This window comes from Chlorocebus sabaeus, chromosome 10 (assembly GCF_047675955.1).
Source record: "Chlorocebus sabaeus isolate Y175 chromosome 10, mChlSab1.0.hap1, whole genome shotgun sequence".
In the NCBI taxonomy this organism is placed as follows: Eukaryota; Metazoa; Chordata; class Mammalia; order Primates; family Cercopithecidae; genus Chlorocebus; species Chlorocebus sabaeus.
In genome coordinates this window covers 52,989,498-53,016,633 of record NC_132913.1, presented here as the reverse complement: position 1 = coordinate 53,016,633, position 27,136 = coordinate 52,989,498, and the positions used below count along the sequence as shown (strand labels likewise).

The 27,136-nt window shown below is 38.1% G+C and overlaps 1 protein-coding gene across 4 annotated transcripts in view; it reads right to left on the bottom strand.

Annotated features, from left to right (window-relative positions):
- Positions 1-1,936: 1,936 nt before the first annotated feature.
- The window catches only part of CSRNP3 (cysteine and serine rich nuclear protein 3), a 219,676-nt gene continuing 194,476 nt past the window's right edge, over positions 1,937-27,136 (bottom strand). For all 4 annotated transcript variants that reach the window (XM_038001989.2, XM_007965215.3, XM_038001990.2 and 1 more), the window contains 2 exons: positions 14,869-15,165; positions 1,937-12,790 (listed from right to left, as the gene is read on the bottom strand). In XM_038001989.2, coding sequence (XP_037857917.1) covers positions 11,738-12,790; positions 14,869-15,165 — 1,350 coding nt within the window. In that variant the 3' untranslated portion in view covers positions 1,937-11,737. The remainder of the gene's footprint in view (positions 12,791-14,868; positions 15,166-27,136) is intronic.

The window sequence follows — 27,136 nt, the reverse complement described above, 5'->3', positions numbered from 1 at the left end:
ATTTTGGCTCATAATTATTTTGTTACCTTTAATCTCTCACATCATAATAGGCTTTCAAATAGCTTTTTCTCTGCTGTAATTACCCACATCTTTCTACTTGCTTGTCTAGAGGGACTCTGCCTGTCTTTTCCCCCAGTGCCGCCTCATTGTAGCACATTCTTGCGCAGGATCCTAAATCAGAGTAGGTTCTCAACTCTTAATTTTTTCTAATGAACAGTGACTGCAATAGCGACTGGAAAGATTTTTACTCCGGCATTTCCATCCTCCCAAACTGTCTGTGCACTGTAGCCACACTGATATTCCACACTGCAAATCACTCTTATTTGATTGATTTTCCTTTTCTAAAATCTTCAGGATTTCCTGAAGGAAATACCCTTATTTCCCTAAGGATATAAGCCAGATTCCTTGGGTTGGTCTTTAAAGCTTTGCACTCTCTAAATTCACTTTCCTCACCTGATTTGTCATTTGTTCCTGAGAGTAAATGATCTGTTCTTAACCAGGTCCTTCTGCCCCCGACCAGAAGAGTGATTTTGTTCTGATCAACCTTTCCTCAAATTGCTCCATAATGTGGACCATGGGGATGCCCCTGCTAGTTGAAATTCTCCCTCTCTCTCTGAATCTGACACCTTTTCCACGGTTTCAGCCAGCCATCTTTCCCTCATCTGAACACCTATACAGGAGTGGACTTTGCATCACTCATTTTTGTACTTTGCATACATCAGTAAATGTATTTTTAAGCATCTACCGTGTTTTAAACACTAAGCTGAATGCTGAGAAGACAGAGAGTAATGAGAAGTGTTTTCTGTTGTCAGGAAGTACTGAGGGGGAGTAGGTACATAAATAAGCAAGTGCAGTGAGACTCGAAAGGGCTCTAATACATGTCTGCTTTGCATAAAACAACAGGCAATCGATTTTCAGGAATACTGGAAGGGCAACATAAAGGAAGGAATATTTGCGTTTTCTCTTGAAAAATAAATGGATGGTCATTAGAATTGTACTGTCAGGATAGGTTTATGGGGTGTATATTCTTGGCAGAAGAGACAAGCTGAACAGAAGCAGGGAAAAATGGAGTAGCAGGTGAAAATAAGGAACCGCTCTTGTGGGCAGTGGAGGACATGGGAAGTAAAGGGAGAGCTTGTACCCAGATCTCAGACGACCTTGTGAGGCATTCCAAGGAATTTGAATTTTGTTTTATTGGCAGTGAGGAGAAAACACCACACAAGATTTTTAATTCAGTGAATAACATGTTCAAATTTGAGTTTTAGGATGATCGCACAATCATATTATTATTTGCTTTTAAAAATATAGATCCAGTCTCTAAATATAAAACAAGTTGTTGGAAGAAAGTGTGTTGCATACGATAGGAGATTTTAAAAAATGCAATTTTTTTCCTTCATCCTACTGCCAATAAAAGTTAAGTTTTAGTTACCTTAAGCCAGCAGCTTTAAACAGATGGGCATATATACGTACCCATGCGTACGCGTATATTCTAAACATCAAATCACACAGATTCTGCTTTAAGCAAAGCAAAACAAAAATACTACTAAGCAGTTAATTAAGGATACTACTTACAAGAGATTGAATTTGTCCTTGTAAAAATATCCTCCAAATTTCATTTACATAGAGAGTTCTCCTCTGGCCCTTGTGTTTGTTTACGCATCATCACTTGATGAAGGGGTTCAATAGCTGAGAAAGTAAAGTGCTATAAGCATCTTCACTTAGGGATGAATCCTAATAAAGTTAACACATCTTTGAAATGACAATGTAATGAACCATTTCACAGGAACTGGCTTCACACACAACTTTTCAAGAATAGTATCTGTTACACAGTGGAAGGGAGGTATCCTTGTGTGTGCTGGGACAGCGTTAAGGGATTGCAGCTCAGGATGTAAGAACAAAGGTTTTACACAACACACAACAGAAATGCAACAGTAGATACAACTTAGAAACCGGTTTTACTCTGCTGCAAACAGATGGACAAGATATTGTACAATATGTAATAAAAAGTACAGCATAATACAAGTGCCACTAATAAAAGAAACTTAAGGATAAGACTTAAAAATGCTTATTTGTTTTATATATATACACACTGCAATAAAAAGCCACAATAAATACACGAATTTCCATGTCATTCATAATAAATACTGAAAATATAAATACAGAAGACTACAGCTAATATGAATAAATTATTACAACATAAGGTCCAGGTTAAGTTCTGTTGAATATTATTGTAGCTTATTTTATATACCCTTTGGCATTTTTGATGTTATAACTTACACACAAGAGAAATCAATCTAGAAACTGTGCGACATACAACATGACATCTTAGTGTAACATGACTGTTTGTGTGGACTGGAGTTGATTTTCCTCCCTTTCAACCGTTTTAAGTCATTAGATTGAGCATAACTAATAAATATCTATTGAAGTACTGTTGATATTGAGTGAAAGTAACAATAAAAACCAGCTGAAAGATAAAACTAACCATAACATCACAAAATACAGTTCAGTGGCTTTTCTGAGTTTTTAAAGTTGCTTTTTTTTTTTTTTTTTTTTTGCCAGCAACAAACAAAAAATAAGGAAACAAATATTCTCAAAAGACTTCCCTTGTGTAAGGACCATTCCCAGTATCTGAATAGTTCAACACAGACTGAAGGATAATACCTAAGTCCTTTGGATCATTTGATCTACCAATACATTCAGCTCACTAGATTCCACCAGAATTTGCAAATGTACCAAATTTCTATGGCAGTTGGAAAGTGAGACATAGTTGATGTCTAAAACTATGATCAAGATGAAGACGCTGCAAAAAGTGACATATGTCTATGCAACCAATTATACATATTTTAAAAATGGGAAACATGTATTTTTGACAAATGTCAAATGATCTATCAAATTGATATACCCTGTGACACTGAGGGAAACACATTGAAAGAACAAAGTGCCATTTTCTGTATAAACAGGCATTAACCAGTACATATGTATTAATAGTTCTATCTTAAGAGGCTATTACACCAGAAATTCAATAAACTAAAAATAAAGCAGATCAACTTTACTAAGACACAATAAAGGCTGAGGTTCTTAGGAACAGAGCTGTAATCTACAGGTTTATTTTTATTATTTTTTTTTTTTACTATTTCTGTACTGTAAATTTCTAGCATTTATTATACATCAAACACTTTTGAAACATGTTTCACAAACTATGCCTCAGACTTATTTCCATAGAGGTGCCTAGAGTCAATTAAAACATGGGCCAAATTTTATTCACCATTCTTTACATGATCATTCTATAGCATTAGCCTTTTTTTTTCTTTTCAATAAAAAGGGTCATTTCCCCCTAGTGTTATTTGTGGGGAGTAACCACACTGATGTGGCCATCATTTCACAAGAGCGTCCGAATTGGGGAGATATGCAGCTGTACCAAGATTGAAAAAAATCCCATGGAGAAACGAAACATTGATTTCAGGGGTGCTCCTCATCTTCCGGTGAGTTCTGACTCTGAGTTGGGTGTCAACTCTGAGCAGACAAAAAAGGCTCTGAAAGCTCCAGGGAGTGCTTGAATCAAGTGATGCAACCAGAAAAATCACCATTCTCCAGGACTCCTCCTTCGTTTTCAGGCCTTGTCAAGAAGACAAATTTTTAAATCATTTTCCTGACCCCTGAGAAAGCAAGAAGCCATTGTTTAAATAACACAGGGACAAAGGCTGGGATCAAATGGTGGCTGTGTAAATCTCTGCAGTCATTTTATTCCATCAGACTCTTCACAACTACTCCTATCTCCCTCAGGAGGAGTGGAAAAACTTTGGATTCTTATTTGCCATTTTAAGCCCAGGAAAGATTAATGAGAAGGTCATTCTTAGAAGTAAGAATGTAGAAAATGCTTACTTTTGTAATTGTAACTTCTTAGAAAATGGAACAGTTTAAAAGTCAAGTCATTTGATCCTAGTTCTGATGTTTGTCACTGGGGATCTGAAACAGTCACTTTTCCTGACATTACCTACTGACATAAGAGCAATCACAAAAACAAACAACAACTACTTTATGAAAACCTAGTACAGCCATATTTGTCAAAAGCTGGTCACGTTACTGACCATTGTCTCTGAATCCGTGTCTTTCTTTAAAAATCTGATTTCTTGGGAGACTTATGGAATGATCACATAGTAGTAATGTAATAATCACCAAATGTAGGGGGAAACCCAGCTTCCCTTGAATCCCCTAGTACAATGGCCCAAATCACCACAACTGTTGCCAGGTGCCTAACCCTCAAAGACTGGCCAAGATATTTTCTTATTGTGAGAAAACCTAAGAGAGCTGAATTGTGTTGCCAAGGAAACTGCTTTCCCTAGAGATGTTAAGAATAGATGGCGATCTCTCCTGTTGGGCATGCCTGAGTGACAGTCCTCCCTGGCGGTAGATCGATGAGCCATATGACCTCTGGAGATCCCCCCTAGTCTCAGGACCATAAAATTTGAAGAATACAGAAGAATCTCAAACTTTCCATTACTCACACACAGTTGGCCATTGTGAGTATCTTTGAAAAGATTAAACTATTCTGAGATCCCCATTTGGCATGACTAGTGCCAAATGAATCAGGGTTCAGATGGTAACCCATGGCAGTGCACTCTATTTGTTTGAGATACAAACGAAATGACTTTGCCAACTATTACATCTTAAAAATCAATCACCTTTAGATATCATTTGGATACCATTAAACAACTCAAGGACCAACACTAAATAAATTAAAAACAAAACAAAACAACAACTACCACCAGGCAACAAGTTCCTAGGTTAGATATTTAGGTTTTTCCATTTTAGGGTAATTGAGATTTGGATTTTAGTTTTCTGTTCTCTTTTTTATTAAATAAAGTTGCAATAATATATATATCTTTAAATTTGTTTTAAAGAGGGGTGGCTTTTTTAATGGCTAAGGAAAAAAGCTTGGTGGCCACATGAAAAGGAGGAGCAAAACAAAATTGGATACGATGTACTACAAAGGTAGAAATTTCAAACTCCTTTTCCGTAGGTCCCCTATGTAGAGACAACAGCAAAACCATTATTAGGAAGCCATGCCCCTGACAAGAAGGGCAGAGGGTAGTAGCCTTATCCAGTGTGGCAGTAGGACTTGATGAAGGTCTCTGGTAATACAAGTACCTAGATAAATTTAAAAGAGACATCTTCTAAGTCATTTTTCTTCAAAATACTCATTAATAAATACCTTTTAAGATAATCCCAAGACAGATAAAAATATTGGGAGAAAACCAAAAGAGAAAGGAAAGAGATACTCCAACAAAGAAGCTATTCTAAAGTTACAACTAAAACTCTTCAATCAGGTCACATAAATTAACTTAGGCAATTGCAAGGCTAATTTCTACCATAAATTTGTCTCCTTCTAACTCTAATCAATATACGTTATCTTAAAAATATTTAAATGGCCTCACATGTCACTAAAATGAGTTAATGAATGAACTTAACTATCACCGTGGCAATGATAAAGAGAGGAATTACATCATTAGCATGCTGAATACAAATGTTGTCCAAAATAAATTCTATCACATTCCTTTGAAACTTTAGTCCTGCCAGAAACTTTTACGAGAGATGACATAAGATGACACAGTGAAGTTGACAGTTCTTGAATTATAAGCCAATGCAAAGGATCAAATTTATAAAAGCAATTACCCTGTATAGTGATATATTTATCACAAGTAAAAGAAAGTAGTCACCAACGTGACTTATATCTTTGAAATGACTTCATTTCCCATGGATACAACAAGTATCTGTATTTACTAAAATTCCAGGCTAGATGTGAATATTTTAAAAATCCACATATAAAAGTGAACTGAAACATACTGGTTTAGGATTTGAATCGGATCATATTCACTCTCCTGCTTCCCATCATTCTATTGGCATTATCACTCTCAGGATAGGAAACCCAAGGCAACACAGACTTAGACCAGTCTGAGAACTGATCACCAGGTAAAACACAGGTCACATCAAATGTTTCAGCTTGAATTTCTGGAAAAAAAGAATAAAACAAAACACCTGCATTGTTTACGAAGGGGGTCTCACGGTCCAGTTTGAAAAAGCCAAGAAAGGAGTCAAATAAAATTTAGAAGTGACTATTTCAAGGACTCACATAGAAGATCTAGATTTGGTAGGCAAAATGTTAAAGAAGAACTTTTTTAAATGTCTGCACTTTTTACTTTTGACAATCATGAAAGTCATTGATCAGTTATTTTAATATAAAATGTGTTTATATTTTTTAACAAAATAGTTTCTTTTGAATGCTGTAGGCGTGTGTTTTCATTTTCTAAAGCATCAAATGACTTATAGACAGTAAAAATGTAATTGATATGAATGTTGGTCAACAGATGTGAGCACCAACTAGGCTGAAACGGTGTCCACATTGTAGCTGCCCCTTCTAGGTTTGGGGCTGTCGTTTGGAACTCTAGTCTGTATGGTGTAATAAGATCTAGCTTAGCTCTGCTGAGCATTTTTAAAAAAATAATTCCTAGAAGACACCACCACTTATTAACTTTCATTGCACCCTTACTTCCACTCTAATACTTCCGTAATTCTAGTGGGTATTTAAATTGCTGATATTGAATTAAATCAAATTCTTTACTGCTGTAGAAAACATCTATTTTCTGCACAATTATATATGGTGCAAAGTTATAGCACTTTGGCTTAGGCATTTTTGTTATTCCAGCACTAGTTAGCAGATTTCAGAAAAAGTAATGCAATCAGAAGCTGAAAATTCATATTAGACCTAAGAGTAATCAAGCCTTTAAACGCTGGGTTTTGGTTGTGATAAGAATACAACCAACAGTTCCAATTTAAAATAACAGACAAGTCTTGCCTTCGAAAGCACAAAGGTGCTTCCCATTTAAGCTTGGTATTTAATACACCGGCTACAATGGCACTGCAAATTGTCTTCAAGAGAATGAGGAGCAGAGATGCCATTTTAAAGAGAAATATTGAGCTATATTTGGAGAAATAGAAGGTTTCATGACACCTTTTAAAAAGGCAGTCTCCTTTTGGTTTCTGAGAATACAAATTTTCCACCTGCTAATTTGATGGTTTGTAACTCCAGCTGAAAGTGACAGAGTCTAATGACCTCTCTGTTTTCCACCTGCTGCAAATTGATGTCTTTGGAATTTGGAACAGGATTTTGCTATTTTGATAGGTTTTTTAATAAATAGAAGTAAGAGTGATTGTGTTCCACACTGTTGTCTTAAAAGTTTCCTGAAATGTTTCCTGGGTTATCCATGAGTCAAATCCTCCTTGAAACTGTCTGATAGGAGTTTGCTGGTGTAAATTTAGCATCACTTATATAGTTCTAACATTGAAGAAGCAATTAATCACAAATTTCTTTTCATTTGATTCAGTCCTAGCTGAGTCCAGATTTAATTCATACATTTCAGATGGAGGGAGAGAGACGAAGGAAGATCCAGTGAGTTCTATTAATTTAGGAAAAGGAAGTTTCTTTTGGTTGCAGCTCACATATAATTAGACAAGAACTGTTATCAATTTTTCTAATATCACTTGATAAAATCACATATTAAGAGGATTTGAGAAAGCTTGATTATTTCATGCCACCCTTCATTAACATTATCCATTAGAATTTGTAGTGTTCCCCTCTTTTTAGTACCCAAGACAATTGTTCTAACTCAGCATGTGTTCTGTACCTATTTGTTGAAAGAAAGAATTGATACTTAATAAATTTTGAATATAAAGACTAAAGAGTTATAAACTTGTGCAACAATATCAAAATTTGAAATAAAAGAAATAGTGATTAGCAAGTTATAGAAAGTAAATCATAGTATGTTTTCCTGTTTAATGGTAATCATATCAAAATTTTGCCTAGAAGCCATCTATTAGAGTGTAAAATTTTAACATTAACATAACACTTAACGATCTCTTTGCTTCTTGATTAATTTGTAACTAGTATTTTTGCAACCCATAGTTTCTGTTGTGGGAGAGGGTTTCAGGGAGTATTGCAGGACCATATATAATTGTGAAGATTTTAATCCTTCTAAGAAACATGAGTTTCACATTTTACATGTGGCTGTCACATTGGGAAAATGGTTTTATCACAAAGAAATGATGGGCTTTCAAAAAGTAACTATATTATTCAATCAACCAAAAGACATGCGACAAATGAATTTTACCCGTGTCTTAATAATTAATGATCAAGAGATAAGGGGGGAAACTTAAGTAAATCTCTTTCATTGACTTCTTTCTCCCAAAGGAAATTGGGAATGACAAAAGAGATGCAAGCTGCTTCAGCCACTTGACTTTCAAATAAATTTGGTCAGGATTATAACTGGGAATTAAGTCTCATTTAAAGGTATAGGACTGGTACTAGAACAGCCAGGACCGGAGCATGAAGCTTTGCAATTGATAGTGAATGACTAAAAAGTTGTGTGTCAAAAAAGACTACAGTTTGGCTAGATATACTATGGGGGCAATACAACAGCTGCAGGTCAGGTTATTGTGTCTTGGCATAAAGATCTTAAGTATTCCAACTGGCTGTATGTAGCTTGATCCCCATTTTAAAAAGCTTAGAAGGACTATAGCACTTTCCTGGCATGTGGGCAGTTCTTTGTTGAACAGAACGGCTATTAAAGGAAAAAAAAAAAAAAAAGTCAGATGGAACAGTGTGCTCTCTCAGCTTTTCTGGGAAAGGAACTAACAATGAAATGATTCCATCATAAGTATGTTTGCAACTTTGACCTGATATTTTCAAACTATCGCTTTACCAATTATCCTCTTTTTTAAACCACATTTTTTTAGATCATAAAGCCCAACCAGATTCTGGGGTCAGAAAAACTCAATACTTACTACTGGTCATTGCCCGAAATCTGTCATTCTCTAAGTGTGTGATATGCTATATTTTGTATGTGTGTGCATGTGTATGTGTTAGATATATGGGAGAGTTTTACACGGTGAAACCCCGTCTCTACTAAAAATACAAAAAACTAGCCGGGCGAGGTGGCGGGCGCCTGTAGTCCCAGCTACTCGGGAGGCTGAGGCAGGAGAATGGCGTGAACCCGGGAGGCGGAGCTTGCAGTGAGCTGAGATCTGGCCACTGCACTCCAGCCCGGGCTACAGAGCAAGACTCCGTCTCAAAAAAAAAAAAAAATAAAAAAAATAAGTAGCCTGTGTATGTGGTTTGTGGGAGATGTTTACAGGTTAGTCAGGTATATGAAAAGTTGGAATAGAAGCTGTCATGATCAGAAGGTTAATTCGTCTCACAGGGCAGTGACTTTCTACCCCAGATGAATGCATAGGGGAAAAAGCCCTCTGTTTTCTTAAGCATCCTTTTGGAAACAAAGCTAGAAAACAAAGACCTAGCCACCAATAAAAAAGTAGGCTTCATATTGTCTTAGGAAAATAAAGCTGAACTAAAATTAAAATATCTCTTTTCAGAAACTGGACTGTCATTCTACCCTTCAGCTTTGCTCAGGCCGGAGCTGGCTCTTCCCCACTCTCCCACACTCTGTGTTCCAAGAATAACCTCAGAGTACTTCACAAGCAGATCCTTCAAGAGCTTGTAATGGTCCAGCAAATACAGTACACATGATCCTTTCATGTGCTTGAAGGAAGGAACAATAACCTCTTGTCATTTTCTCTTTGGGCCTGTGCTCTTTTGATTGTACCAGTAGGGGGAAAATTCTGGAGATTAAGCACTAAAAACTGTCACTTTGTAGACAACATGGGATATATATATATATATACACACACACACACATATACATATATATATATATATTTGAGATTTCAACAAATCCTCATTCTGATTAGCCCAAAGGGCCAATCATTCAAAAGGAACAACCCTGCTCTCATTACTGCAACCTACATAAAGACCAACCCAAAGCTCTTTTAATGTTAATATTAATGGTTATAAATTTGGCCCAATGGAGGGGGCAAGAGAAGGGGCATAAACCAACTGCACAGTGGAAAAGCTGCCAAGTAAACATTTTTTCCCCAAGACAAATTTTAGTAGAAACTTTTTCCATTGGAGGACTTTCTCTAGATCAAGCATTTTTAAGTTCAATTAAATAAAATATTTTTTTAGAAATTGAGATATACAATATATTTATATCCATAATTCTAAACACCCAAGTCTAAAAGACATAAAAAATAAGTAGCGATGCAGTCACTGAATAGCAAGGCATGTCCACATTTCAAATAGTTATAAAACATGTGAAGTGATATAACAATAGAAGGTCAAAAATGTGAAACAGGTTTAGCATAGTCATATTGCGTTGGAAAAAAAAAAAGGTAGAATTACACTATTTAGTTACCTAAATTAATTTACAGGGAAACGGGATCCTAGAAGTCCTCCGACGAACCAAGTGCAGATAATCTAAAGGTGGGGAGTGCATGTTTTATTTCTATCTGTTCTCTTTAATAAGAGAATGTGAGGTAATTAGAAAGTATGCAATGCATTCTGGACTGTTCTGCTAGTTGTCCCAAGCAAGACAAATAGAAATGCTTCAGAAAAGAAAGGCCTAGTTGAGTATTTGGGTAGAGGCCCCCCTTCAATCAGCTAGTCACTAAGTGGAAATCTCATTATACACTGATTTTGTAGAGATGGATTGATCACGCTGGAGAAAAGGCTGGTTGCTGAGGTCGTGTCTCTTCCATGTTTCCTCAGCCTCCTCTGCATTTACTGAGTTAGGTCCTCAGAGTGGCGAAGGAAAATAGGTCATTTTCCCTTCATAAGTATCATTGGATGATTCCTCTATATTAATTATATGAACCTTATAATAGTTAAAGATCTTTTTAATTTAAAAAAATTTTTTTCATCTCAAAGAGTTCTCAGTCCCCACCCCACACGAGGTACCGTGAAGGGGCACTAAAGTGCATTTTGATGTAGGGGGTAGAGCTTAAAGGTGCTGTCCAAGCTAAGAACCAAGATGATGCTGTTTAAAAAAGAAAGGCAATTCCTTCTACCTCCATCTCTGGAGTCAGCTGAGGGAGGACAGTGAACTAGACTCTCCCCAGAGGATTGTCCTAACTCTTAACTTTAGAGAAAACTGTGTAAGGACCTGCACATATAGAATCATTTATTTGTCCAAAATAGCAAAAATAGGCCTATTTCACCCTTAAGAATTTGCAAATCTGATCAGTCATGATCATAAAAATGTGAATGGATTCCAGATGCAATCCATGTGGGCATGCTCTGTGGAACTAGCTATGCATCTTCAGCTTGAATGAACATGCGGCTGTTCATTTTCATCAAAACATGACTTCTAAACTACCATAAATAAAATACACATGGAACAATTAAATCTTTTTCTTACAATAATTACTTTTACATTAAAAAGTCACCATTATCTTCAGATATATCGAAAATTAGGACTCTAAATCTTATTATTTCCCAGCCTTAGTTAACAATCTTGCACAGGCCCGATAATCCAAAATTTGGAGCTCTGATCTACACAGATTGGCAGGTTTCACACAGTTTGACAGGTAGGCAACTGTGAGATATGCATTTTAAAATTTAGCATTTTCTATCAAAACAGTCTTAAATCTTTTAAAATCCCTACAGAGACTGTATTTGTGCAATGCCACAGTCATGTGGCTAGAAAGGAAAAAACAAAATACAGTCTGGAAGATTAACCATCGTCCAAGTTTTCTTGGTCTTCAGTTTAAACAATGATGAGCCCAGGAAATCCAATTAAATACAGTGCCTTAAATAGGAGAAGAGTTGGTCCTAGAATAATTTAAGCTACTAAACAGGGACTGTCTCAACCACGGGTGATTTGATGCACTCTTCATGCAATATGCTCTTTTCTGCAAGGCTCAAAGGATTTTCAGCAGGATGCTCTGAAATGTGACTGTCACCATTCAATGTAGAGACAAACCCTTCCTGGGAGGGGCCTTTCAAGTATGAGTGAAATTCCACTTGAGGGTGACTGGACCTGTGTTCGGGATATAAACTATTGCAGGGCACACCGCTATCATTTTCGGAAGAGGAGCAGCAAACGATTACAGAGGGGTTGGCAGCTGGGTAGTGGGAGGCACCATAGGCCTCTTCTGCTTGTCGGGCATAGTCAACGAATTGCTCTGGGGTCATGGTGTAAGGCACCAGCGAAAGGGTACCGTTTTTGACAGTGTCTCTTTCAGAATAGTTCTCAGAGATCTGATTTGGAGTTCCTGGAATGTGGCTATCTATTTGGTAATACAGAGTTGAAGAGTTGGCATAAAAAGAAGCATTCTTTGCGTGGCTTTCGTGAACGGCAGTGCCATCAGAATAACAAAGAACCGAAGGAAGAGGGACAACTTCGGCATGGGTGCCTAAACCTTCCACGAAGCCATCTCCTTTGTCATCATCGTCATCCTCCTCCTCCTCTTCCTCTTCTTCTTCCTCCTCCTCCTCGTCTGACTCACTAGGTGCCAAGCTTTGCGTGCTAGAATCTGTGACTCCACTGCAAAAGCTGCTCCCATCCTCCTCTTCTTCCTCCTCCTCTCCTTGGCAATCTAATTCTTCAGCCGACTGCAGGTGCAGCACTGCAGCTTGGGGTTCAGTTTCAATCTCAAAACCGTCTGCGATTGAATATTCTACGGAGTGAGCGACAGGGCCCATGGAACTACTGTGAGCACTTATCTCACTGTGGCAGCCATTCAACGTGGGGATTTGCTGCTCTCGGTTTTTCTCCAGTTCAAGTTTCATTATTGTGTGCAAAAAGTGAGTCCGAACACGGATAGGATTAAATTCAATTCTACCTGCTGTGTTACTACATCCTTCTTTAGTGCAGCCGCACGGGAAAGACATACGATCCACCTTGGAAGGAAGAACACAGATTAGCACCATGGAACGATTACAAACCAAATAAAAGCCCAGAACCTTTCAGCAACTTCGCTGAATTAAGTAATCCACTTAATTCCACGTATGCCAGAGCAAATGACAACCAAACTTCAAATAGAAATGAAAAGGGGAAAGTGAGGGCTTAAAACATAAGAGTTGACTGCTTTTTATACCTATATTCAAAATAAAAATGGGTTATGGGCATAAGTGTGTATTTTCAGTTCGCTGACCCACTCCGTGGCTTTCTTCCCTTTTTGCTCTATTCCCCACTTTCCCTTCCCTCCATTTCTTTAATTCTGCTCCCATGTTTTCAATGCTCCTGTCTTTCCCCCAAGTTCCTTTTCTTTCTGCTGCATCCCAGCTCTTGTGCCTGATTTTAAACAAGCAAACTTACTGTACTCCTCTCCACATGCTATTAATCTAACATATATGATGTACCCCCACGTTAACTTTTCCTTTTGCTTATTATAAAGTTGCTCATCCCTTTGCTTATTATAAAATGGACTTACACGACTTAGCATCATGCACCCTCACAATGTGCTCTCGTTTGCTTACCTTCTCATTGTTTGGGGTGCTTGGTACATAGGTGCATGTGTGTGTACCATACTGCAGGGCTGCAATGGATATGCACATTCATGACTATGACTGGTGGACTCATGTGTTTAAGTCCTCAATCCCCCCTTCCCTCCCCATTCCATGAGATACAATCTTCTTGAGGGAAGGGCATGTACGTTTCATCAATATTCCAAAACGATTTTGGTGATTGGACACTGGAGATAGAGTGATTGGGTTCAACAAGTGTTGGACTGACCTCTTCACTCAGGTGAGAGGTGGAGTTCTGGACAATCCAAGGGTACTCATGAGAGATTTGCCAATTGTCTCAGATTCCACAGATTAATCTGTATGCAGACCAGAGTATAGGCAAGAGAAGAAAACTTGCTCTGTCACCTTATCCAGCCAGGGAATTTCCTATGCTAAAGAAGAATAGGCAGACTATTCTAATACAATCATCTTGGCCCCAGTAAAAAGTATAGCAGATATTAGAGCCAGAATTTGTATCTGTAATTTTTTATTCATGAATCTCTTTTCTGTGAATCCATCTTAAGCAACTGTTTAGCAGATAGGCACTGCCCTCTTCTTTTGCCTACTTGAGTTGCTTTCCTTATTGAAAAAGCCAAGTTTCTACATAAAATAGTGACACTAATCATAGGGCACCAATGATGTTATAAATGAATGGGGACCAGGAAATTATCTGGTTGCCAATCATCAGGGTTTGGTAAACTTTTTATTTGCAGAGGTCAAAGGAGTAAATATTTTACGCTTTGTGGCTCATATGGGCTCTGTGGCAAAACCACAATACTCAATTCTGCTGTAGGAGCAAGAAAGCAGTCATAGGCAATATGTAAAGAAAAAAAAATGTGGCTGTGATCCAATAAAACTCAAAATCATGTGGCAAGGTCGGATTTGGCCTGTGAACTTACAGTGTGCCAACCCCTGGCCTAGTTCAGCTCCTTCATTTTAGAGATAAAGAAAGCAACCCAGAGGGTTTACCTAACTTGCCAATTTCATACAGTTGGCAAATAGCAAAGATGGGAGTACAATTTCGTTTTCCACAGTCTCAAGCTAGTAATCTTTCCACTAATCCAACCATCTTTAATCAATCATGACTTTGTATCCCATGGATGGATCAGAAAATACACACTCCAGTGTTAGGGATGTCATGATATCCTTCAATATTGGTAAAAAGCTGAAATAAGGTGATACAATACAAGAATCCAAGATAAACTAATTTTAATTAACTTAGCTGCTACTTGGGTTGTCTTTCAAATTATATCTTATATGTATAAGCATTTTATGTATTCCCATGAATGTCCTTAAATTAGTCTTTCTCTCTTCCTGAATTATGTCTTTCTGTCTTTCTGAATTACATGCTTTGCCTTGCCACAAAATTTTCTTTTACATGTGGGAAGCTTCATTATAGGCACCATGACTGCCTCCTTAGGGGGTGGTAGACAATGTTTTGTCTTTGGATGCCCTGAAATCTCAACCCTTACCTGGCACTTAATGCCAGCCAGGCTGCAGGTGCACGTGTCTGGATCACAGAACACTCGGCAGTCACAGCCACAGTCCTCTCGTGAGAGGCGGATGGCTCGGAGTTCATGCTTTTCCTCCACGTCAATCTTTTTCACTCCAGAGGCACGCAGCAGAGCTCTTCGTTTTTTTGTTGGCAAAGGTTGTAGAAAGAAGTACTCATCTACCTCTGTGTTGTCCAGGTCAATGTCATCATCAGAAATGTCATCCAGTGTAAGAGTGCTGGCTTCTTCTGATTCTACTGTGCCATTCTTAGTCATCTAAAAACACAAAGCAGCAAATAAGAGACTCATTAAGGGCAGGGTACAAAATCTCTATGTCTTTACTGGGTGAGAATGAACTGTTATATATCATCATGTCCCCCGTAATCAACAAGTGTTTGTTAGATCTTTTTTTTTTAATCCTTAGGAGAAATCACAGAAGGAAAATAAAGGCATCAAAATGTTAGGTTTTTAAATGTACTGGTAACAGAAGACTGTTAATTGGAACTCATAGCCTCCTAATGTTAGGAGCTACAGTTGTTGGAGCTTTTAGAGAGTGCCACGTGAAAAACACCAAAGGTTACAAATGCTTATCAGTGAAAGCTATCTTTAGACACAGTTCACAATAGGCACCTCCAATGATGGAATAAATGTGTCCTTGTTCAGAGGTAATAGCATCCTTGTGGAAGCCATCACCACCTAACTCAGCAAATATGTTGTCCTTGAAATAACAACTATCTTTTGAGCTCCAGCAAAACCATGCACCAGGAAATAAAGGTGTGCTGCACTGTGCTACAGGGATTACAGATACAATTAGTCTACAGAACATTCCAGGAATGAGGGCTTGATATAAAGTAATCAGTCAGGTCAGTGTGCTCTTAGTAAGACAAAGAACAGAGGGTAGGGCCCGCAAGGTCTCAGCAACCAGCAACTGAAACAATAAACTCTGCCCTCAGAGGAGTTCACACAAACCCTCACCCAAAACGGTACCTTCTGCATAACAGCTCATGTGGAAAGTGTATCACACACCCGTGACTAGTCTGCTTCTATTTATATTTCTTCTCTAAATTAATCTCATCCATCAGTAAGCCCTGAATCAGTATTTCATTTCTTACTATTATATCATGTTATGTTTCCTTCATAAAAAAGCATTGAAGTTTTCTCTGAATATGAGCACGATATCTATCCTGAGGAGCAGCATAGAATTAATGCAGAAACTCCATGAGAAAAATCATGGAAGTTCTAAATACAGAAGGAATTTTAATTCTTTCATATTTAAATTTATTACTTCCTAAAATTCATTAATTATAATTATTACTAAGCTTGGTGAGCTTAACAACAGTTCATCCATCATACAGCTAAAATACTTGCAACATCAGACATCATTGTCTCATCTTTACGGGAAACAGTCTAAGATTTAGATAAGAAATTTTATTGGAAAAAACCCTCTAACTGGAAAACTCTGAATGTATTAAAAAACAAATAGAAGACTGGACTTTGCCCTCAAGCAGAGACACTTTCACAGAGGAAATAACACAGTAGCGAGTGTATGCTAAATATATCACAAAGGCCAGGTGCAGTGGCTCACGCCTGTAATCCCAGCACTTTGGGAGTCCAAGGTGGACAGATCGCTTGAGGCTAAGAGTTCAAGACCAGCCTTGGCAATATGATGAAACCCCATCTCTATCAAAAAAACACAAAAATTAGCTGGGCATGGCGGTGGATGCCTGTAGTCCCAGCTGCTTGGGAAGCTGAGGTGCAAGGATCACTTGAGCCCGAGAGGTCGAGGCTGTAGCTAGCCATGATTGCACCACTGCATTCCAGCCTGGGTGGCAAAGTGAGACCCTAGAAGTATTTATATATATAAATACTTTATAAGGTATAAATATATATATACTTCTGAATGTTTCAGAGCTAAAATCTGTGATCATGCAAAGGTACACATTCCTCTTTATTGGGTTTTGTTTCTTGGTATAATCCAACATTTATTTCCTTCCTTGGCATTTCTTTACATATGCATTGTTTAAACTGTGATAACCACTAGTAGGATGTCACGTTGACTGGTTGTGTTTATCATTTTTGTTAATTGTCATTTGTAACAAGCTGCATATTTTTAGCTGTAAAGATCTGATTTTCTAATGAATTCAAGTGTATAATTGCCTAACATACACTCAATACTCTGTGATAGGTAAAGCTGTAGTAACAGAAAGGAAGTCTTCCCTTCACTTTGGTTTGTTTTCATTAATTCTTGGCTTGTCTCTGTGAACCTCAGCAAGCTCCTGACTCCTCAGCACATGGAGCACTCTCAGGACTTGGGTAGCATGATTCACTTTAACACTTCCTACTTAATCTCCACGTTCTGTAATATTTATGCTTACTTGTGCAGTTGGTAACATTACAACAACAGAATCTCCATTTTATATCAACAGAGATTTATTTATTATTTATTTATTTATTTATTTATTTATTTATTTATTTATTTTGAGACAGAGCCTCGCTCTGTTTCCCAGGATGGAGTACAATGGCGTGATCTCAGCTAGCTGCAACCTCAGTCTCCCAGGTTTGAGTGATTCTCCTGTCTCAGCCTCCTGAGTAGCTGGGATTACAGACACGTGCCACCATGCTCAACTAATTTTTGTGTTTTTAGTAGAGATGGTGTTTCACCCTGTTGATCAGGCTGGCGTCGAACTCCCGACCTCAGGTGATCCACCTGGCTTGGCCTCCCAAAGTGCTGGGATTACAGGCACGAGCCATCTGTATTTTTTTAAATCGTTGTTATCAGCCTAATTTTTTTAAATGGTTGTTATCAGATAATATATGAAATCTAAAAGTCAACATGTAAGGTTTTAGCAAACATTTAAAAACATACCAAAATTTTCAGGGCAACATGAATAACCAATTGGCACCTAAGAATTAAAAAACAAACAACCGTATCTCATATGAACTGCAGCTTCAGTTTACTCCAAATATAAGTGCCCTGAGAAATAAAATCTGCATCTCTTATTCCTTCATACTAAAATTATAATAAGGAATTTCATTTCAAAATAAAAATTTAATTAAGAATCTGGCCAGCTGCGGTGGCTCATGCCTGTAATCACAACACTTTGGGAGATGGAGGCAGGTGAATCACTTGAGGTCACGAGTTCGAGACCAGCCTAGGCAACATGGCAAAACCATATCTCTACTAAAAATACAAAAATTAGCCAGGCATGGAGGGGTACACCTGTAATCACAGCTACTCAGGTGGCTGAGGCATGAGAATCACTTGAACCTGGGAGGCAAAGTTGCAGTGAGCCGAGATCGCACCACTATACTACAGCCTGGATGACAGAGTGATGCCCTGTCTCAAAAAAAAAAAAAAAAAAAAAAAAGAAAAAAGAAATCTAAAAGAACTACATACTGTTTCACTCTTGCTCAGTAAACTATAAGTTTTCTAATCTAGATTTTCAAAATCTGACATTAACATTGAAGTGAGCTGATAGGGTTTTCTCTTCACCATCTCAATATCACATCTATCATTTCTAATAAAGACTGGAGATACTCTAGCTTAGGCTGGTCACTGGCCTATCCTCTCCTCACAGTTTCTGGTTTGGTGTGTAGCCTTCGAGACATATTGCTAATCCCTGCTATCCCCCTGAAGTCCTTCCCCAGTCTTTTCCTCCAGTCTGTGCTCATTTGCTTCTTTAAAACCCAGGCCAAAACTACTGAGTTTAAATGCTCCTTAAAATCAGAGCACTACATAGATTATTTCCAAATGCATTTTAGGGGAAAAAGTCAATGAGCTCCCTAATTTTGTCCACCAATGCACATGGATTACCCTCTCAAGAGCTAGTGCAAATAAATGGAGGCAGTCAGCCAGGACTGCCTCACTTACTCTTGCTGACTCCTTTCCTCCATGGTGCATGATATGGTTTGGCTGTGTCTCCAACCAAATCTCATCTTGAATTGTAGCTCCCATAATTCCCACATGTTGTAGGAGGGACCCAGTAGGAAATAATTGAATCATGGGGGTGGTTTCTCCCATACTTTTCTCACTATAGTGAATAAGTCTTATGAGACCTGATAGTTTCATAAGGGGAAACCCTTTTAGCTTGGTTCTCATTCCCTCGTCACCTGCTGCCATATAAGATTTGCCTTTCATCTTCTGCTATGATTGGGAGGCCTCCCCAGCCGCATAGAACTGTGAGTCCACTAAACCTCTTTTTCTTTACAAATTACCCAGTCTCAGGTATGTCTGCCAACAGCGTGAGAACAGACTAATACAGTAAATTGGTATCAGGAGTAGGGTGATGATGTAAAGATAACTGAAAATGTGGAAGCAACTTTGGAACTGAGTAATAGGCAGCGGTTGGAACAGTTTGGAGAGCTCAGAAGACAAAAAAATGTGGGAAAGTTTGAAACTTCCTAGAGATGTGGAGGGCTCAGAAGACAGGAAAATGTGGGAAAGTTTGGAATTTCCTGGAGACTTGTTGAATGACTTTGACCAAAATACTGATAGTAATATGGGCAATCAAGTTCAAACTGAGGTGGTCTGAGATGAAGACGAGGAACCTGTTGGGAACTGGAGCAAAGGTGACTCTTGCTGTGCTTTAACAAAGAGGCTGGTGGATTTTTTCCCCTGCTCTAGAGATATGTGGAACTTTGAACTTGAGAGATGATTTGGGTTATCTAGTGGAAGAAATTTCTAAGTGGCAAATCATTCAAGATGAAGCAGAGCATAAAAGTTTGAAAAATGTGCAGCCTTACAATGCAAAAGAAGAGAAAAACCCATTTCCTGGGGAGAAATCAAGCCTGCCACAGAAATTTGCATAAGTAACAAAGAACTGAACGTTAATCACCAAGACAATGGGGAAAATGTCTCCAGGGCATGTTGGAGACCTTCACAGTAGCCCATTCCATTACAGTCCCAGAGGTCTAGGAGGAAAAAATGGTTTCCTGGGCCTGGTCCAGGGCCCCCCTGCTATGTCCAGCCTAGGGACGTGGTGCCTTGTGTCTCAGCTGCTCCAGCCATGGCTAAAAGGGGTGAAGTTACAGTTCAAGGTGTGGCTTCAGAGGGTGCAAGCCCCAAGCCTTGATAGTTTCCACGTGCCTTTGTAAGATATGCCTTTGACCTTCTGCCATGATTGAGAGGTCTCCCAGTCACATGGAACTGTGAGTTCATTAAACCTCTTTTTCTTTATAAATACAACCCATCTTCATTCACAGAGATATTCATTTTGTCCATTTTTCCTCTTGACATGATGCTACCCTTAAATGTCTTTTTTTTCCTATCTCAAATAGAATCATTAAATGTTCAGACTTTAGTCAAATGCAACTTCCTTATTTCATGCATTAATGAAACTTAAATTAATTGTAACTTCTCTAAGACATACTTATAGAGCCCAATTTCCTGACTCCTCTTTCAGTATGCTTTTCTTTATATCTCACAGATAGATTACGAGTTTTCTATGGTACTCAAGACAAAGCTGGGAATTTAACATGGAATTAAACACAATGTGTCTAAAAGCTATTCTGTTGATAGGATAACCAGTACTTTCAAATGAAAGGTCTCTTCTCAAGTAGATACTGCCAATCTAGGATTTGGATTATTTCTCCTGTATTTTTTTTTTCTTTTTTCAAAAAATTAATGTTGCCTCCCCAAGAGCTCAAAGCAAGTCTGCAAAAAATGTGATTTAAAGAGATTACCAAATAGCCTTGACCCTTAAACCTGTTTTTATTTCTGTGTTTTCTTGAGTGTGAAAGAAAGAGAAATTGCAGGTGGGGGTGAAAGAGAAGTGGTAGAAACAGATATGACATAATATTAATAACAGCTTTTGGATCTGTGTGCCAGGCACTGTTCTAAACACTTTACCTGCATTAGCTCATTTAGGATCATATACATCTCAAGAGGCGAATACTATCATTGTATTCATTTAACTGATGAGGAAAATGAGGCACAGGAATGTTAAATAATTTGCCCAAGATTGCAAGTAATGAGGATGTGCACCAAGTTATGATCCTACTATGTGACTCTACAGCTTGTGCTCTTAAAAGTAATAATAATTACATATATCTACTCTTTTAATACACTTGACATGTACTGAACAGTCTTTTATGATTATCTGGAATCAGACATTAGGTATACTGGTGCACAACATACAGCCCTTGATCCCAGTGAACTGGAGTAAACAGACAAGGAGTCTAGCAGTTTTAACCCAGTTCATAAGGATTTCCTAGCTTAGGGTGAACACAGGACATTTGAGGGTTATGTAGGAGAGGCACCTACAGGTGGGTCTGGCAGTGGGGTGACGTGGGAAGACTTCAATATTCAAATCTGAAAATAGAGTAGCAGTTAAATGAACAGTGGTGAGAGAAGGCATTCCATGCTGAGCAACGATAGTTTCAAAGGCCTGAGACAGGACAGGGTATGATACAGTCATTGACCTAAAAATTATCCAGATGATTGAACTTGTATGGGATCACTCCCTGTCTTGGTCCATAATTGAAGAGCTAAAAGTAGATAAATAGCAATTATTCAGAGAGAAGTTCTTTGCCATTTGGCTTAGCTAGTTTACAGGTGATGAATACTGACTTAATTTATGATTTGACTTAATCATCTTTATTTTATGTTTATCCTATCTCTGTATGCATATATCTATGTTGTACTGGAAGGATCTCCAGGTCAAGGCCCCTGCATGTATATATGTGTGGGGTGGGCATGTGTGAGTGGGCATGCATGCGCATGTTCCAATGATGACACTTTAAAGGGACTTAGTTCTTAAGCCACTGTGCAAACTTGTCCAGTCTCACTACAAATAAAACCACTATAACTTTTTTTTTGAGATGGAAACCAAACATCTTAATTTTGCAGATTTGTATGCACTGATAACTATGAGAAAACCATTCCCAAAGCCCTACAGCATAAGTTATTTTGCCCATCTAAACATACCTGACGGATGGGATACATTACTGTCAGAATCAGTGGAGTTTTTCTCAGACAGCTTTGAGTCAAATATAGGGATCCCAAATAAAAATCAAGGCTCAACTTTTTGTTGTGTTTTTACCATATCATGTTGTGAATGAGTTCTTCCATAAATTTTAATGAGATAAAATTTTTGTTGCCATCAAGGACCCCAAAACGCCTAATTCAATTCAACTAATAAAATGATTAGAAAAGGGAAACAATACTAAAAGTATAGATTGACTAAAATGCCAAGGCAAAACAAAATAAAACAAAAAAACAAAAATAAAAACACTTCTTTTCAGCACTTGAAAGGTATGTTTGCTAACAAAATTTTCTGGTCATTACTGAATTATTCACACGTGTGACAAAGAGCGATTTCCAGAAACAAGAATGTGAAAAACTATTTCAACTTCACAAACACTGATTACTGCATATTATAATAAAGATGATGTTGAAAATGACCTAAGCTGCCATATAGTAAATACTAGCTATTAAGGTCCATATTGTATATAAATTATGTCACCTAATTTGCATGACAATCTTATAAAGTAAATTTTTTTGTAGTTGAGAAAATTGAAGCTTGGAGAATACAATTTGCCAAAGTCTAGCTAAATAGTCAATTAGTGATGATGCTGAAGATCAAACTTAGGTTTATTTGATTCCAAAGCTTGAGCCATGCTTTCAAGACCAGTTGGAGTAAAAATTCTTATGGGCAATGGTAGAAAAATTGAACAAAAGGGGAAAAAAAAGATAAGGTTGCAGTACACTCTAAGAGCTGATCTCAGTGCTATGGGGCAAGAGACAAAAGAGCAGAACAAGCTTCCCTAGAAATAGTTCACTTAGAAATAAAAGATATGGGCTGGGTGTGGTGACTCATGCCTGTAATCCCAGCACTTTGGGAGGCTGAGGTGGGCGGATCGCAAGGTCAGGAGTTCAAGACTAGACTGGCCAACATGGTGAAATCTTGTCTCTACTGAAAATTCAAAAACTAGCCAGGAGTGGTGGCAGGCACCTGTAGTCCCAGCTACTTGGGAAGCTGAGGCAGGGAATTGCTTGAATCCGGGAGGTGGAGGTTGCAGTGAGCTGAGATCACAGCACTGCACTCCAGCCTGGGCGACAGTGAGACTCCGTCTCAAAAAAAAAGAGAGAAAGGATATGATTCAGACACAGAAAGCAAGAGGTCAGTAAAGAAGAAAACAGAGAGCAAACCAAAAATACAACATCTCACCAGTTAGTATTTCCTTTGGGTCCTACTTTGTGGGCATGTGGAGGTGGCCTTTCTAATGGAGATGACATCAGAAAAAGCTGATTGAAGCAGGTTGAGCTAATGTATTACTCTTTTGATTTTCTCAGCTGACTTTTAACTTACTTATCCTGGCCTGAGAAATCTGTATAGCCTGTGGTCTAGTTTTGTAGTACTATATTAGCTTTGGTGATTGATTTACTGTTTATCTCCCCTATCATACTGTGAGCATGTTGAGAGCAGAGATGACATCTGTCTCATTTACCAGTGTATCCTTTGCACCTTGATAATTAACCAGTCCCATAGTAATTGATTCATACATCTTTAAAACGAATAAATGAATATTCTTAATCACTATGGTATATTTTAAGCACTATACTAGGTATGGGGGTTTATAGATGTACAACAGCTCTGCCATATCAGGAGGTTCCAGTCTGCTGGGTGAGATGAGCATGTAATAAATATGATATAATGTGGAAAGAGCACAAATACACGTGCAAGTTATTGAAGTGGTGGGGAGGAAGAGAGAATAGACATGAAAAGTAAGGTTAGGTACAAAGTCACAAAGCAGAATTATTTACTTCCTATTCTGATTCTAGAGTCTTTTTCAAAAAGAAAAAACTTCAAACCAAAAATGCAAGAACAGGCATGTCAGGAAGGATTTAAAACAAAAAGGAGGTGAGGAGACAGTGAAAGAGGACTCAGCTGTTTTATGGAAGAAACTCCAGGCCCAGACAATTCATGGTTTCAAGCAATGAAAAAGCTTGAGGTTATGGTTGTGCAGCCTAACAGTTTTGAAGAGTCATAGAGAAAAGAATTAAAAGATAATCAAAGTGGGAATAATTTTTTTTTTTAAAGCTAATTCTGGGTAACAATATTCTAGAAAAAAATACTTAAAAAGATGGTCTCTGTACATGTGACAAAACAAAAGCAGTAATTATTAGACTATTGCCTAATTTTACTATAGGGAAAGTGTCCACTTTTCAATTAAAATTCCACACAGAACCTTAATATATGGAAGATAAAAGTGAGAATGAGATCTGCATCTTGGGCTTTCTGCCCTGGCCCCTAATCTCAGACCCCATGGATTACAGTTGGAAAACCAGTGCTCTAGTCCTGAAAATTTCCTTTCTCTCTCTTTTCTTTTCTCTTCTTTCTTTATCTCTCTCTCTCCTTCCTTCCTCTTTCTTTCTTTCTTTCTTTCTTTCTTCTTTCTTTCTTTCTTTCTTTCTTTCTTTCTTTCTTTCTTTCTTTCTTTCTTTCTTTCCTTCCTTCCTTCTTTCTCTCTCTCTCTTTCTTTTTCTCTCCTTCCTTCCTTCCTTTCTTCCTCTTTCTTTCCTTTCTTTTTTTCTTTCCTTCTCTCCTTCTCTTTCTCTCTCTCTCTTTCTCTCTCTCTCTTTCTTCTCTCTCTTTCTCTCTCTCTCTTTCTCTCTTCTCTCTCTCTCTCTCTTTCTCTCTTTCTCTCCCTTCCTTCCTTCCTTCCTTCCTTCCTTCCTTCCTTCCTTCCTTCCTTCCTTCCTTTCTTTCTTTCTTTCTTTCTTTCTTTCTTTCTTTCTTTCTTTCTTTCTTTCTTTCTTTCTTTCTTTCTTTCTTTCTTTCCTTCCTTCCTTCCTTCCTTCCTTCCTTCCTTCCTTCCTTCCTTCCTTCCTTCCTTCCTTCCTTCCTTCCTTCCTTCCTTCCTTCCTTCCTTCCTTCCTTCCTTCTTCTCTCTTTCTCAGAATCTCACTCTGTCACCTGGGACCCAGGCTACAGTAAAATGGGACAATCATAGCTCACTACAACCTTCAACTCCAGGACCCAAGTGCTGCTCTCATCACAACCTTCCCAGTAGCTGGGACTACAGGTACATGCAACTACCCAGCTAAACTTTAAATCATTTTGTAGAGAAGGGGTCTCACTATGTTGCCTAGGCTGGTCTTTAACTCCCGGCCTCCAGCAATTCTTCGGCCTGGGCCTTCCAAAGTGCTGGGATTACAGGTGTGAGTCACCCTGCCTGGCCAGAGAATTTCTTATTTTGTCTCTAAGACAAGAATTTAGTTCTGAGAATTTCCCATTCTTTCACTCTGAAAGAATTTTTTATGCTCTTCATGTGAAAAATGGAATGTAATCTGATTAATAAGAATATGGTTGGATACATGCCTTTTTAGTTAGCTGAGCAGTAAAAGTGCCTCTAAGGCCAGTGATGCTCAGCCTTTTTTGTACCACCAAGGAGGTCAGGAATGACGGATACGGCATCTATACATCCTATTAGTAGCAGTGGTGCACCCTGGCAATGTTTCTCCATGGAGGTCATGGTGGGGTGCTTCTCCTTTTACTCTTGAGGATAGCTACCTTGAGAGGATATCCTAAACTTGGCCTTGTTTTGTTAAATGCAGTTTTTAGTCCATAACTTGCATGAAGACCTAAAAGGCAAGCTTATCACATCTACAGATGACAAGACCAAGTTTATTCAAATTAAATGTAACAAAACTTGCTTAATAAGAACAACAAAATTGATCACAGTCCAAAAGCCACTATATCCTTAGTGTATTCTATGGAAAGAACGTCCAGAACTTGGGAGAAGATAATGTAACATATTCCTGGAGCACCATGTCCAGATCAATCAAGTACCATATTATGAAGGAGACATAAATAGCACTGAATCCAGAGGAGGGAAACCAGGGCAACAAAGAGCCTATGAGCCATGCCCTGGGATGATCAGTGGAAAGAACCAAGGACGTTTAATCCTATAGAACAGAAACACATAGAGCCCACAAGCTTTCTTCAAATATTTGCATGCCCATCACCATTGCTTTCAAACAGCCAGAATTCAGAAAATAGGGAAGATTTACTCTGTGTATCTATGGGGCAGAATTCGGGTCAAAAGTTTGCAACCACATGGAAGCACGTTGCTCAATGTAAGGAAGAGCTTTCTAACAATTAAAGCTGCCAAATTAAATAGGCTACTTCAAAAAGCTGTGTGCTCTGGATCACCAGAATTGTTCAATAAGAGGCTAGAAAGCATAGGATATGTATCTAATACAATAAATTCCTGGTTTTGTGGTATTAGTTGGAGAGATGACCTCATCTATAAGGAATCTGAAAAACTAAAGGAAAATATGTATATCATTTAGATATTGAGTCAAATCTTATAATATAGTTCTTTAGTTCATTAGCTAAAGTTAACTGCTGGTGGCAAACTGGAACCAATTTAATTACGCCCTTGAAGAACCAGGAATGTTTGGTTGTTTTTGCTAGCTTATGAGAATTTCAACAACCTGAAGTCACAATAGGACCTTGGAATACATATTACCACACAGTCACTAGGAGGGATGATGATAGTACTAACATATGAGACACATGAAAATTTCCTCTCAAAATTTTTTCTCCTACCCTCTGATTTAGACCAGCATTGCTTCTTTCAGTGGTAGCTAATAAGCCAGACAGATCGATCCAGTAGCATGCTAGTAAATATTTAACAACTGACACTCTGGAAAAAAATTCTAATTTGTCATGTTTGCCAAATCTCATGGTTTAAATTCACCCATCATAGCTGATTTCAAGCTACCGTTGGGAAGAGAAGTACACAATCCACTTTAGTGAGCAACTTTAACAAGCTGCCTCCAGCACACCACTGAATGTACCCCATATTTTAATCAGAAGAATCAGTGCAATTGACTTCCCTAAATTAACAGTCCAATGTTTGTTGCAGAGAAAGAAACTAAAGATTTGATTACACATGCTTAGTTGTTCCATTTAAACTAAAATACCAACAATATTTTGAAAGAACGTATTCTTAAATGTATTGCATTTGCCTGGGGCTGCAGCCTACCCTTTCAGTCTCCATCACTTTGTTTAGGTTAATTTTTTCTGTCAAAATAGGTTGTGTATGTGACAGAGCAGGTATTTGGCACATCAAAGTTTTCCATTTGATGTTAAAGCAGGCCTCCATTTGGGGATGCATTCCGGAAGCTGTGACACTAAGTATGCTGTGGCGTAATCTCTACAGTCTAACAGAAATTCTGTAAGGATAAATGGAGTTCAAACATATCATGACCAGCAGGATCTGACACATCTAATAAAGA